The 13,536-nt window shown below is 38.7% G+C and overlaps 1 protein-coding gene across 29 annotated transcripts in view; it reads left to right on the top strand.

The window, feature by feature from the left end:
* The window catches only part of DTNA (dystrobrevin alpha), a 232,415-nt gene that overhangs the window by 188,765 nt on the left and 30,114 nt on the right, over window positions 1–13,536 (top strand). For 13 of the 29 annotated variants that reach the window (XM_052786883.1, XM_052786884.1, XM_052786881.1 and 10 more), the window contains 2 exons: window positions 5,388–5,465; window positions 6,100–6,192. The exons of 10 other annotated variants lie outside the window; for them this stretch is intronic. In XM_052786883.1, coding sequence (XP_052642843.1) covers window positions 5,388–5,465; window positions 6,100–6,192 — 171 coding nt within the window. Of the gene's footprint in view, window positions 1–682; window positions 2,489–5,387; window positions 5,466–6,099; window positions 6,330–13,536 lie in introns of those variants that run through there. 6 more of the 29 variants (XM_052786873.1, XM_052786874.1, XM_052786897.1 and 3 more) reach the window with 3 other exon arrangements.

Here is a 13,536-nt window from a genome sequence, read left to right on the forward strand (position 1 = left end):
GCACAGCACAAATTCACCCTTTCACGTAGGATTAATATTAATGTATCCAGTGGAAGTTGGAAACATTGTTTTTGAAAAGCAAAAAAACTACCCCTTTATGGTTTCATCATCAGTGTATGACTTGCCTGTTGTGTTCTTGACCAAGGAACGAAAGAGGCTTGCACGAGAGCCTGGAAATGACTCCAGGTCTCACAGCCAGCCTCCTCTTCCTCTTCTGCAGCTCTCGCTGCTGGTGGTTACTGTTCTGCAGTAACAATTGCTGCTTGCCAATAACCTTCCCCAGACCCCTTTGCTTTGCTTTTCAAAATGGCCACAGAAAAGGCAGATCTAAATCCTACAAAAGCTAATGAAGACTTCCCATTTATGTAGCAAGCATTGGATTTGGACCAATGCCTCTGGCTGCTGCACCCTTTTCCAGCATTCCCTCTCATCTTAGTGACCTAAAGGAAGAGCCTATTTCATTCTGCATAAAAGAAATATGCAATTGGATAAAAATAGTTGCCTCTTTTTTTTTTTTTTTACTGTGGAGTGTAATGACCTTTCTTGTTTTCTATTTTGATTAATCAATGAGCATTAGCTATAATTCAGTAAGAAAGTACTGAGACCAAGGTACTTTTCTGCTAAATGCCAAGTTCTTCAATCACTATTAGACTAATAACAGTATCTTCATTCATTCTTTTAGGTTTTACTATTATTATTGCCCTGGGAAAATCAGGCCTAATTAGTGGAAGCTCATCCTCTCATACATCAGAGAAACAGACTATGACAGCTCTGTTTGCAATTGTGCTGATTTTATATTAAATGCTCCATGATTCATATTATAATAAAAATTGTACAAACTCAGGGTAAAATTTCTAGCTGAACGTAATCAATGCTAAAAGCTCTGCTGGCTGTGTTTTTATTGCAGATAACTTATGGTTACTTTAATTTGTGTTGCAATCTAGTCCAGAGGTTTCAGATTGTTTTAAAGAAAGTTTTTATATAATTAGAATGTTTATGCAAGGGAGAATTGGCACAGACTGTCATTTGTAGCATTCCCATGGTATTTTTTTCAGTTAGTTGTGTTGACATAAGAAGATTACCATTTGCAACCAGTTTCTCCCTGTAGCAGGAAATGCTGAATTCAGCACACCAAGTCATTCTGCTGCTGGAAATGGATGCAGTCTCATAAGTTCAGCACAATTATCATCTTCATTTCTGGATTCATGGGTGAAAAGGGGAAATTAACTGTGAAGAAGAACGTAATTAGAGGAAAGATCTTTGATAACTAGTAAATACAATGACAAATTATGGGGAACAGCTGAAAGGAGATTGAACGTTATTATGTTCTTTGCAGTTTAATTGCATCTGAAGCACTGGTTGTGGATGGGTACACAATTATTCCAAAGCTCAAAGGAGGTCAGATTCAGGCTTTCCCTGAGATGCTGCTTAGTTTCTTCAAGCCACTTCAGAATCAAAATCCCTTTAAATTTCCCTTCTTGCTTTGCTTAGTTTGAGCCACCATGTCCGTAAGAGAGCTTTCATGAGGAGGTTGGCATAAAAATTACAAGCACCTTTTGTCTAAATATGTACAGCATGTTATCAACAGTATGCTCTGTACAGCTCAAGAACAACTTTAAAGCACTTACATTAGAAAAGAAGAAACAAAAAAATCTGTGATCTTCTCCCAAATACCAAATCACAGTCATTTGCTGTGTTGACAGCTAATATGTGATTAAAACCACAAGTCCTGTAACTTTTTTACTGTAGCTAATATTCTGGCTTTAATCTCATATTTTTTTTGTGATCTCAGATTACCTAGAGGGCAGCAGAACGAGAGAATATTGCTACAGAGTAGGTAGTGCCCTTGCAAACCCAATGAATTGGCTATATTATGTCAAAAAAGGTAAATTGAGCATTATAGAAACTTCTGTCCAGTCAAGAGGAATAATTCTATACCCTGAATTAATGTTTTCTGCCTTATTTAGATTCTTTTGTTCCCCAGCTTCAGTCTGTTAGTGCTGCCTTAAAGTACATAGCTACCATAGTAATGGATACAATCTCCTTCTCTTTCTTAATAAAAATGTCTTCTTTAAGCTATCGAATTATAGGGCTAAGGTGGGATAAGATGAAACAGAATGTTTTTTCTTGCATTTTTCTCAGCCCCCCCTCATAGCTAATACATTTAGTTCTTCTAAAGGAGTAATAAACTGGAATAAATGGGGTGATGCAGCACAGTCTGCTGATATTTAAATTACTTGGCAATTCTGTGGTAGATAGAAAGAATGCACTATGGTATCAATGCCCATAGCCAAGGAGAAATTGAGTCTTAATGCTGAGTCAGAGTAGATAGTGCCTTTTTTGAACTCCACATAAAAGCTAAAAAGAATTGGATATTCTACCTGGGCATAGCACCAGATTAGGCCAAATTTCTGGACAACAGCTAACTTTGGAGCAAAACATACTGGTTGCTGTTATTGTCCATGTTTCTATCTCTAAGGAGCATGGTAGACTTGAACTGCATGTTGCCTTCAGAACAAGATGAGAATCTTCCTTATTTCATCAGCAATATTCTACCTGTTAAAGGAAAGGTTTATATATCTGATTGTTTAGTAGCCAGGTAGACACTAAAGAGGGTATAACATTTACACCAATATTATTAGGTCTACATCTTTGTAGACATCTGCTCAGAGTTGGAGGTTTTGTCTCTTAATTTGGATGGGGAAGCATTCCTTGGTGTCTTACTAAGTGTTCCATTTTAACAGGAATATATCTTTAAAATATATGTTCCAGTTGCTAGGACTCAGAGAAACTCACTGTGGCCAAAACCATCTCTGAAGTATTAGCTGTATTTTGGTGAATATGTGGAGGATGTAGGAAGATGTGGAAGAACAAGAAGGACAAATGTCAGGTCTTCCAAATGAAGGAAGGTTGAAGGCAGAAAAAGGGACAAAGATCAAAGCGATTATCCAAGAGACAGCCTAACCTTGGTATCCAAAGACACTGAAATTATGAAAGAATTAGCAAGCACCTGGAGGATAATAAACCAATGAGAAATAACCAGCATGGATTTGTCAAGAGCAAATTATGTCAAACCAAACTAATTTATTTCATTGACAGGATAACTGGTCCAGTGGGTAAACAAGAAGTAGCAGATATGATACAGGTTGACCTTAAAAGGACTTTTTTACATAGTCCCAGATGACACGGAAGTACCAAGAGGAAGTATGGACTCGGGGAAATTAGTATAAGAGCAACACTGAAAATCAGTAATTACATTTTCAAAAGTTTGCTGTCATTCTAAGAGGAGGACTTACCACCTGGGATTCTTGAAGGCTATCCGAAGTCAGACACTATGCACTGTTTCTTGTAATGACCTAGTGGGAGCAATAGAGTGAGTGTATGCAATTTGTAGATGGTACAGAGGTTGAAATAGTTATGGGAAGGAGTGCTTGGAGAGCAATTTCTAAATTAAAAAACGAGCTCGGTTGCAATGGTAGTAATTGATGTCCAAATGATCTGAAATCAGTTAGAGGAAACTCAGTAATTATAAACGAACAGTGCTGTAGCAAGGAAGCAAATAATCAAATAAAAGATGGAGCATAACTGGATGGACAGAAATATTTTAACAGCAGACCTAGCAGTTGCAGCGAACCACAAACTAATTGAAGTCAGCAATACCATTATTAGATTGCATCTGACCCTGGGGCATCATGTGGAAAGCCATTAAAACTCATTACCTAGAGGAGGAGACATCTGCCTGGAGGTTTGCACCCAGTGTAGGGCAACAACATGGGGACAAATATGCTACTCAGCATGACAGAGTCCAAAGGAGACACCCAAACATCAGAAAAGCTTAGAAAATGTGACTCATAAGAAGAGGTTGGAAGATACAAGTTTGCTTAATCAACTAAGAAGGAAACAGACATTGATAGACATGATATCAATTGCTCAATGAGTAACGTTTGCTTGCCTGTCCCTCCACCCCAACTATGTTGCTTCTGGAGCATAGGTGAGGAGAACTTACGGTTGGTAGAGGAGGCATCACACTGCACTGTTATAAAGCAAAGCACAAAATCTGCCCTGGGGTCTTTGGTCTCCTGTTGCGGCAACATATTTATCTTTACTTTAAGAACCAAAAGCTGCATTTTTGGCTGAAATGGCACACCCTGTACCTCTTGAATGCATTTTCTTTCTGTAACTGGGAAGAAAACATGGTTGGAAAACATATCCTTCTAGATGGCATGGAGCATGTTTTTCTACGTGGATATCACTTCAGTGGAAGTGCAACACACATAAGTAGCATGCTGATGGGCATAGAAATGTGAAGCAAGCATTTTTTCTTGCTGTGCAGTACAGCATTTCATTCAGCTATCTTCCAGATTTATTATAAATCAATAGGACGTAGGTTCTTAGGACACCCTGCAGTACCATCCTTTTGAGAACCCTGCTGCCAACCTTGACCTCCTGGAAGGAGTGGAATGGCACACACCTCATATTACTGAATTCCTTCTTTGTCCTAATATTAAAGGTTTTGATCTTCAGTCCATCAGAGCCACATCTGCTCAGATTTATCATGAATCACTTTTGTGCAACATCATCTGCCTATACACACATGCACCTGGATGCACAGGTGCATACATGCTCACACACCCATCTTTTGATCAGACATTTACACTATCAGTAGCTAAACCAAAAAATAAAGGTGAATAATTTTTAAAAAGAAGAAAGTAAAATATATTTTTGTTTTGCTTTGTTGTTGTTTAAACCAAAAATGCTGCAGCGCAAAAGAAAAACTAACGTGTCAATCTCTTCCATTGTTAGCCAGTATTCGCTTAATAACATGGATATTTTAGCATTGGGAAGGATGCAGTTACTGCAATCTATTAAATACTGTAATTAGGAAAAAAAAGTGGGTTTGATGAACTGTGTATTTTTTTGAAACAACAGGAGAACAGTACTTCTGAAAATTAAACCGTTGTATCCCATCACTGGATCTAAATAAGCATATTTCCATAGATTATTGAAACAATCTTATGGCAAATGTGGAGAAAAGCAATTTAGCTATTATGGTGAAGCTTTCCCAGCTTGAAAGCTGTGTTTAAGATGATGTTTATCTTGGACTCCACCTGGAAACTACACAAGCCTTCAGCTCTCCATTTGTCAGAGAAGCACATTCTGTTCGTCTTTTCTGTAGTGAAGGCTTTATAGTTTGCTTTTGGAGAACAGAGGGAAAACTCTAATTCATGACTTCGCATTTCTGAAGTTTTCTAAAAATTCTTTAAAGCTTCTACTGTTATTTTTATTCAGTCCAGGGCACTTGAATGAGTTTCTCCAAACTCTGTTCTGTAATTAATTTCAGACATCACTGTTTACCCTCTTCTTAGTTTTCCTGTCTTATTAACTAGCTCTCCTTCCAAGAGTACTGAAGTAGAGCAGAGCAAACTGCTGGCTAGGGCTGCTCCAGCTTTTTTGAAAGGCAAAGGGTAAGTTAAAGAGAGATTATGTTCGTAGCTTCACTAACACAGCTAAACCAAAACCTTTTCCTCTATTCCTCCCACTTTTAATGTATTCTATAAACATCTTTCCTGAGAAAACTGTGATAACCAATTAACCCAGTGAGCTAAGTAGGGCATGTTTAAATATTTTTATGTACATCTGGATGTGTGAGGTCTTGATCAGACACTTCCAAGCAAATCCAACTTGTGATTTTAGTATGTTAATCATGTCTGTAACATATGTATATTTAATGTATAGATGTAATACATAGTATAATAAAGCAAATAGTGCCAACCTCACAATCTGCTGTATTTTCAAATTAAATGGTACTGTACAGCTCCAGTCCCTGGCCCGATCTGGCATCTCACTGATTTCTGAGGCTGGCACTGTAGTCGAGTGGGATTCTACCCTCCTAAGCCATTAAATACTTAACATATAAATTACAATAATAACAAAATAATTTCTGCGCTTGTGGTTTTTTTGTTTTGGTTTTTTTTCCTAAGAACGCTTAAGTTTTCGTTCCTAAATTCCCATTTCACAATCTCACTTGCTCCTGCTTTCTCTGTTTATTTCCCTCTGTCTGTCCGGACTGCACCCTCTCTCCCCCCGACCCCGTTCCAGGTTACAGTACAGCCTCGATGTTGCAGACAGGCTGGCCGATGAACATGTACTCATCGGGTTGTATGTCAACATGCTGCAGAGCAACCCCGCACGGTTAGTGCAGGTTTGGCACCTTTGGGGAACCCAGCAAAGGGATGTTGGTCGGCCAAATGCTCTCAGTTTCCTCCTGGCTACGAGCTGAAGCAGCTCTTTATGAGCACTAAGCTAAAGGGAATGCATATGAATACGGGGTATGTCCTCCCAAAGTTGGTGGATTGTGGCAATTGCTGTTATTCTTTCTAGTGATGTTAAGTAGCAAGGCATTGCGAATAATTGCTTAGTTAAGAATGGCTACACAAATTGATTTGGGATAGCGTGCGCTAGTCACTGCAGGACTTAGTGGTGGTACAGAAATCTGCATACAATGATGACTAACAAGTCCACATTTTCAAGGTAGTAATTTCTGAGGTGATACATAATTTGTAGCTTCACCTTACCTTGAAAGTAAGAAATGGTAATAGTATGTAAATAATGATAATAGTAATAATAGGAATTTGTTATTAACCTAGTGAAGGAAGGAGTTCATTTCAATTCTTACACGTCAGGCATTGTTTTTAAATCTGCCTTATTTCTGCATTGTTTGAATCTTGTATATAAATTTGCCCTTATCTCATTCAGAGATATTACAGGTTTCTAAATGGCTGTCTTGATCATAGTTCATTGTTTCTCCTGGAGTGAATATGGAGCTTTGTCTACTAAACCCACCTGCTTTCCTAGCACTTACGGATGGTGGCATTGCAGCAGACCACCCCAGGAAGGGGAAACGCTGACTTGCCTCTCCAAGTGCAACAAAACTCTAGACTTTGCAGCCCTGTACCAGCAAGGTGGTGAGCAGTGTAGTATATGGCCCTAGAAAGTGTCACGCTGAACAGAAAACTGTACAGTGTTTCTAACAAAACTATGCTCACAAGGTTTCTTTTGCTCATAACAAACCCTTTGGTTTCCTCTACTGCTATTGCAGAATATTTCCCAGGTTAGGAGAACTGTCCATTTACTCTTATATGTAGAAGGCAACAAGCAACTTCATTTGGGAGGATCAATGCAATGGTTCTTTGCAGTTTTACAAAATTCACTTCTGTGTGTAGCTCCAGCTGAAAATGAGGGTAATTTGCCATGCCCAGTGGAAAAAAAAGTCTGTCTTTGTTGTTCTGGATTGGTTTCTCCACTCTGTAGCCCACCGGAATGTGCCAGTGGGGAAAAAAAAAGGCAAACTAGTTTTTAGTAAGAAAAATGAAAACCATTTCTTCAAACCAAAAATATTTTGAAGGGGAATTTCATTCCTAGAGAAGCACTTCCAGAAAGGAGACTTACTGAGTAATATTTACACCGTGGCTGTGAGAACAAGCTTTTGGAGCATGTGTGTGGACCAGTCATTGCCCATCCATGATCGAGGACAGGAGTACACTACCACTCAGTCTGGTTTGACAGGGAGAAGGAAATGTGGCCCTGCCTACCACAAGTGACTCACTTGATATGGTTGTTCAAGAGGCAAGCAAAGAATGGACATGGTTTAGAGTAATGTTTGGTGCTAGGCTGGTTTGCCAGGCATGGCATTTTATATGCCATGTCTGCAATTGATTTAGCTTCAGTGAGGACCACCAGTTAGCTGCCCTTGTGAGTGCCTAGCTTCATCTTTACCATCTTCATCCTCTAAATTTTATCCAATATATTCCAACTCATTCCTTCAAGGTTTTGAGCCAACCTCCCCAAGTCATCGTGCATTTGTGTCTAAATACACACATACAAATTATGTGCCATAACATCCTTCAAATTTAATGTTTTTGAGGGATGAATGGAGAGTGACTGATAATGGCCTTAATTGTTTAAATAACCAATGCAAAGCATAGTACATAACATTTGATTACTGACATTAAATCACTGCAGTCACAACATCCTCAATGAGAAACAATATCTCAGTTATTTATGTAAGATACCAATTAGATTTTAACAGAAGCATAACCAAGATGGACAGCGGTCTTAGTCATGCATCAAACCGTGCTGCATTGCCACTTTCTGCTTTGTTGCAAAGAGACTGCTAGTAGAGAAAGGGAAAAGTTAGATTTTGGCAAAGACAAGAACAAACAAGGTGTTGCCATCCTGAAGCTCCTGTGTGAAGCCACTTTCCAGGAGAGGTAGATGAGGCTTTTGCAGGAGGCTCAGCTGCTGCATCTCATGCAGCCTGGGCTAGCACCTTCAGGCAAAGCTGAACTCCTCCTGCCCATGCCCTGAAGTGGCTGGATACACTTTGCTCAAAACCCACACAGCTATGTTAGGACGGTGCTGAGTTCAAGTTATTTCAGCCTGCAGCTTAACAAGATTTGGTAACCTGAGTAAAGCATGTAGTTAACCATAATCAGGTAGCTTCTGATTTAGGGGAGGCTGCAGCTAGCCAGCTCAGCTGTATTATCTGCCTGCAAAATACCACGTGTACATACGCATATGTGCCATCACAAATTTTCAAGTGCTACTGGCAGCCAAAGGTGAAAAGAGGAATGATTGTAGCTGGACCTTCATCTCCAAGAAAAACCTACAGAAATACTTTATGAGCATAATACATAAAATTACGTTAAGAGCTATATAGAAGCATTTCAAAACAAAACGAGGTTGGTTTTTTTAGATACTGAGTCGGGCTAATTTATAGCAGGTAATGATCAGTCCGGTATAGCCCAGTGTACCTTTTTTCTGTTTTAAGTGTAGCTAGTATTTATATTTGGGGGGGGGGGGGGGGGTTAATTCACTTAATTAATTTTCACTGCTTATCTTTATTTTTCATCTGCAGTTATTTGATACCGCAACTAGAAGTACAAGTTTTCCTTTCCATCCCTCACAGGCTAATAAGCTGCTTGAGGGTTTTTTAGAAGCCAGCCCTCTAGGGCAAATTAAGATACAAGAGAAAGACTTAATTCATTATTTCTAGTAACTGCATGGGGAGAAAAAGTATCCCTGAGCCACATGTTTTGATTAGTTTAATGGTATAGTGTGTTTTAGGATGTAAAAACAATACTCAGTACTTAATTTAGTTCATCTTTAGTGTCTGATTCTCAAAAATAACTTTTAACTGCAAATAGTTTTCCTTTTTGTTCATATAAGTTAGAGATTTTACCTAGTTTTGAATGTTAATTCCACATATTTCAGTCTTTTTCTTTTCAGGTACAGAAGAAAATATGATAAAATATATTATAAGTAGGAGGTTATTTTTGTTCCATAGAAAGTTATTTTCTGATTTATGTTATACTGTGTAGTACTGTGATGAGTCATATGTCCGTACTGTAAAAGTGCCATGCTATTCTATGGTGTTTTTAAAATTGTTTATTAAGGAGGTGTGCACAACAACTAACTCTGGCTAGGAAGGCTGGTCTAATCTTCCCTTGAAAGAGGAAAAACATTCAGAGACCCACTGATTACAGAGGAAATGTATAGACATTTGGCTCCCTTGAATGGAGTTAGTTTGCATGATTATACCCACATACCTGAGTGTTACTAACATTTTGATGGTAAAATCTTGGTGATTGTAAAGCAAATGGCAAATTAACAATAGCAGAGGGCTCAGATGATGTGTCTCAGTTTAAAGTACCTTAAAAGCAGGACAGTTTTGAAATGCCACAGATAAACAATCCTCAGGATATATTTGGTGGGTTGCTCTTAGGACATTGTTCTTATAGCCCTGATGCTTAGAAACCTACCCTTTAATTTGTTGGTATTTTACTATAGTAAATTATTTATTAAGTGAAGGTTTGTAGAATAAGAGCATGTCATGAAGACCACACTGATATCTCTATGGCAAAAATTTCACAAGACATTTGTGTGACATTTCTGAGACTTTTCTAACCAGCGGTTACATAATTTTAAGACCGTCAGGGGACATCCATATCCCCTATTGCAGGGTGCCTACTGCAGAACAGGCTGGTGTGACACATCTAAAGCCTAAGAAATAGCAAAGATCCTCCAACGTCACTCCTTTGTTCACAAGCTATCATATTTTTCATCCTTTGCCTGCAGTTTTGAGATGCCATTTTTATGGATCTCTCTTAGACCATAGAATATTACACAGATCAACTAAAGCCTGAAAAAGAAGTCCTATTGTACAGGTGATAATGTTGGATATTCACTCTACATCCGAATGGTGATAATTCTGCCAGACCAATTATTGCTAATAATTATAAAGTCTTTAAAGAAATGGTCACTAATGGAGAAGCAGTGTTAAAAGTGTTGGTTAACTTTTTTAAAAGAAAAGGATCAGCAGCAAGATATTTGTATGCAAAATGTTCAGTTTCTTTCAAAAGGATGCCGGAATCATTCTCTTGACAGTCCCAAATTCTGCACACATATTCATAATATTTTAAAGCTTGTATTTCATTGTATCATAGTCCGTGAAGTTGCTGCAGTAAAACAGAAGTAAATTATGGCAAATCAGAACTCTTGAGACATGAAAGTCTTGGCAGTCAAGGCTGATGCTGCTGTGCGTACCTCTGTGCTTAACTATCACATAGAATAGGTACATTCCAGAACTAAATATATCTCAGATATTGAAATTTAATTTACAAAGCTTTGCGGCCAGTGATTTGTGGCATTCATACACCAGATTTGACATGCTGTTACATCTATTTTATGACATCCATCTACACATAAATATATATCAAAGACATTAAATAGCAAGTAAGAATCAAAAAGCTGCAGTGGCTTGGTTCGTTCAGTAAAGTCATTGTCTCAGGGGTTAACTCACATCTCACCACTATGTTGCAGATTGTGTTATGCCAACAAGTGGAACCATAATCCATTATTTTTCCAGGATGGATAATATGGTTGCACATTGCTCTAAAAAGGAGAATTGATGCTGAATGCTTGCATGGCCATCTGTTAGGATGTGATGTTTTAGTCCTTACGGAAAAATTAAAAATTAATTATACTGTCATGAAAGTAACCCTTATTACCTGGTTTGCATAATTTTATGTGTCTGCAAGAGTTGCTTGCCCCTTTTGTTCTCTGGATGACATATCAGGACAGTAAGCATGAGTATGTAAGAAGCAGAACTGTATAAATTTAGAAAAATACCTTTAGCTTGGGTCTTTTCAGAAAGTAAATCAGTTATCCCACAAAAATAGCATAGAATTAAGCTATATACGTAACAAAATAAATTAAACATAACCAAACCCAAAAAGTCAGTGTTCATCTACCACCAGAAGTCTTCTGTGCAGTCTGCAGCACAAGCTTAGCTTACATGGAACCCCTCTGGGTCTGACTTTTCATAGCTTTACTGTTTTTCTGAACTTCATGTTTGTGGTCTCACAGGTTATTGTCAGAATGAGAAAAAGATGATGTTTGTCTCTTTTCCCTTACTTCAGCAAGCCGTAACAAATCCACATGACTTCCAGCTTTAGTTTAATGATCAATGAATATCAACCACTATTCATCTTTTGAACATAACTTCTAAATCCCAGTGGACTTAATCAAGCCAATGAAAAGATGCACATTGTAGTTCCCTGAGGTACCTGGGGATATGAACTCACTGAGAAATTTTGGAGAAATATTTCCTTTTCCTTTTAAAGATGCCGATCCTTCAAAAGCAGAACTTTTTGCACAAGTGATGTTTTCAGCTGGAAGGCTTTTAAAGTTCAAGACACAATTTCTGGCAAAAGTCAGAATCAGATGCCCATGCCCAAAATAACCCTTGTTTTGCGCACTCTTTTGAAACATGAAGCTCATTCACCAGCAACCGGTTGCACGCCCTGAAGAGTCCATGGGTAGGGAGGTGTGTGCCTGTCTCCCTTCAGCCAAAACATCAGACAGTTGCCAAGGGCTAAGAAAAGAAGTCAGACTTACCTCTGTCTGGGATAGTCTGCAGGCTGTCTTGTATTCCACACAGCAAAACATTCTTCTCACCTCTTCTTAGGGGCTTGATTTTTTTTCCTTTGTATATACTAAAAAAGTAATACAATATAGGATTCTAAATACCAGGATTATCCAGGGTCAACTAAGTCATCTTCACATTTCATTTTTTTGTCAGTTTATTAGTTTTGATGGTTCTCTGCAAACTTCTAAATGTTTGGTTCTCACTATATTACCTTTTTCCTGCTCATCTGACTAAATAAGAGCCTCCATTTAAAATAGGAACAGCTGGCAAGGGATTAACCTGAGAGAAATATTTGCCTTTGATATTTGGGGCGGGGGGGGGGGGAAGTAATAAGATGCAATATTTTAAAGGAATTCAGCATATTTGCTGTTTAGTTCTTACACTTTCTGAGTAATTTTTATGGAGATTCTGTGCACATGACCAAAGCTCTTCATAGTTGGTGCTAGAAGACTCCTGCATCCTGGCAGCAGGAGTTGGCTCCTGTCATGGTTTAACCCCAGCCGGCAACTAAGTACCACGCAGACGCTCGCTCGTTTCCCCCCCACCCAGTGGGATGGGGAGAGAATCGGGAAAAAAAAGTAAAACTTGTGGATTGAGATAAGAACAGTTTAATAGGACAGAAATGAAGAAAATAGTAATGATAATAATAACAATAAAAGAATTGGAATATACAGAACAAGTGATGTGCAATGGAATTGCTCACCACTCGTGGACCAATGCCCAGTTAGTTCCCGAGCAGCAATCCGCCCCACTGCGGCCAACTCCCCCCCAGTTTATATACTAGACATGATGTCACATGGTATGGAATACTCCTTTGGCCAGTTTGGGTCAGCTGTCTTGGCTGTGCCCCTCCAGCCTTCTTGCTGGCTGGGCATGAGAAGCTGAAAAATCCTTGACTAAGTATAAACACTGCTTAGCAACAACTGAAAACATCAGTGTGTTACCAACCTTATTCTCATACTAAATCCAAAACATAGCACTATACCAGCTACTAGAAAAAAAATTAACTCTATCCCAGCCAAAACCAGGACAGCTCCAAGTTAAAGTGAGTCCAAGTCTGGGATCAGTGGTGATATACAAGTAATAAGTTGCAATATTTTAAAGGAATTCAGCATGTTTGCTGTTTAGTTCTTGCACTTTCTGATCACCATTATGTGATTCTCTGAAATCTTACTCCCAAATATCAAGAAGCCAAGAATAAAAGAGAAAGTCTGATTATAAACTCCTGGATCAGTGGTTCCAAACTGTGGTCCGTGATAAGTGCCCTGCAAAACTTTCCTAAATATTGTTTTCTGTTGCAAATCTGACAAAGCTTCTAAAGTTTTTCTCAACAAACAATGAGGTTCCTGCTAATCCACTGTCCAAAAAGTAATCACTCTTCTAGGTGATATGACAAAGCTGAGAAGAAAAACAAATGCTGACTGGTGGTCCTAACCACCTCCCACCCCTCTTTGGACACAGCAGTCTACAAGTTGCATCTTGCACATTGCAGGGGTTCCAGACTGCTGCTGTTTCCCCCTAAGGGAAGGTGCTGCCTGGCCCCTAGA

The sequence above is a fragment of the Harpia harpyja genome, chromosome 5, assembly GCF_026419915.1.
Source record: "Harpia harpyja isolate bHarHar1 chromosome 5, bHarHar1 primary haplotype, whole genome shotgun sequence".
In the NCBI taxonomy this organism is placed as follows: Eukaryota; Metazoa; Chordata; class Aves; order Accipitriformes; family Accipitridae; genus Harpia; species Harpia harpyja.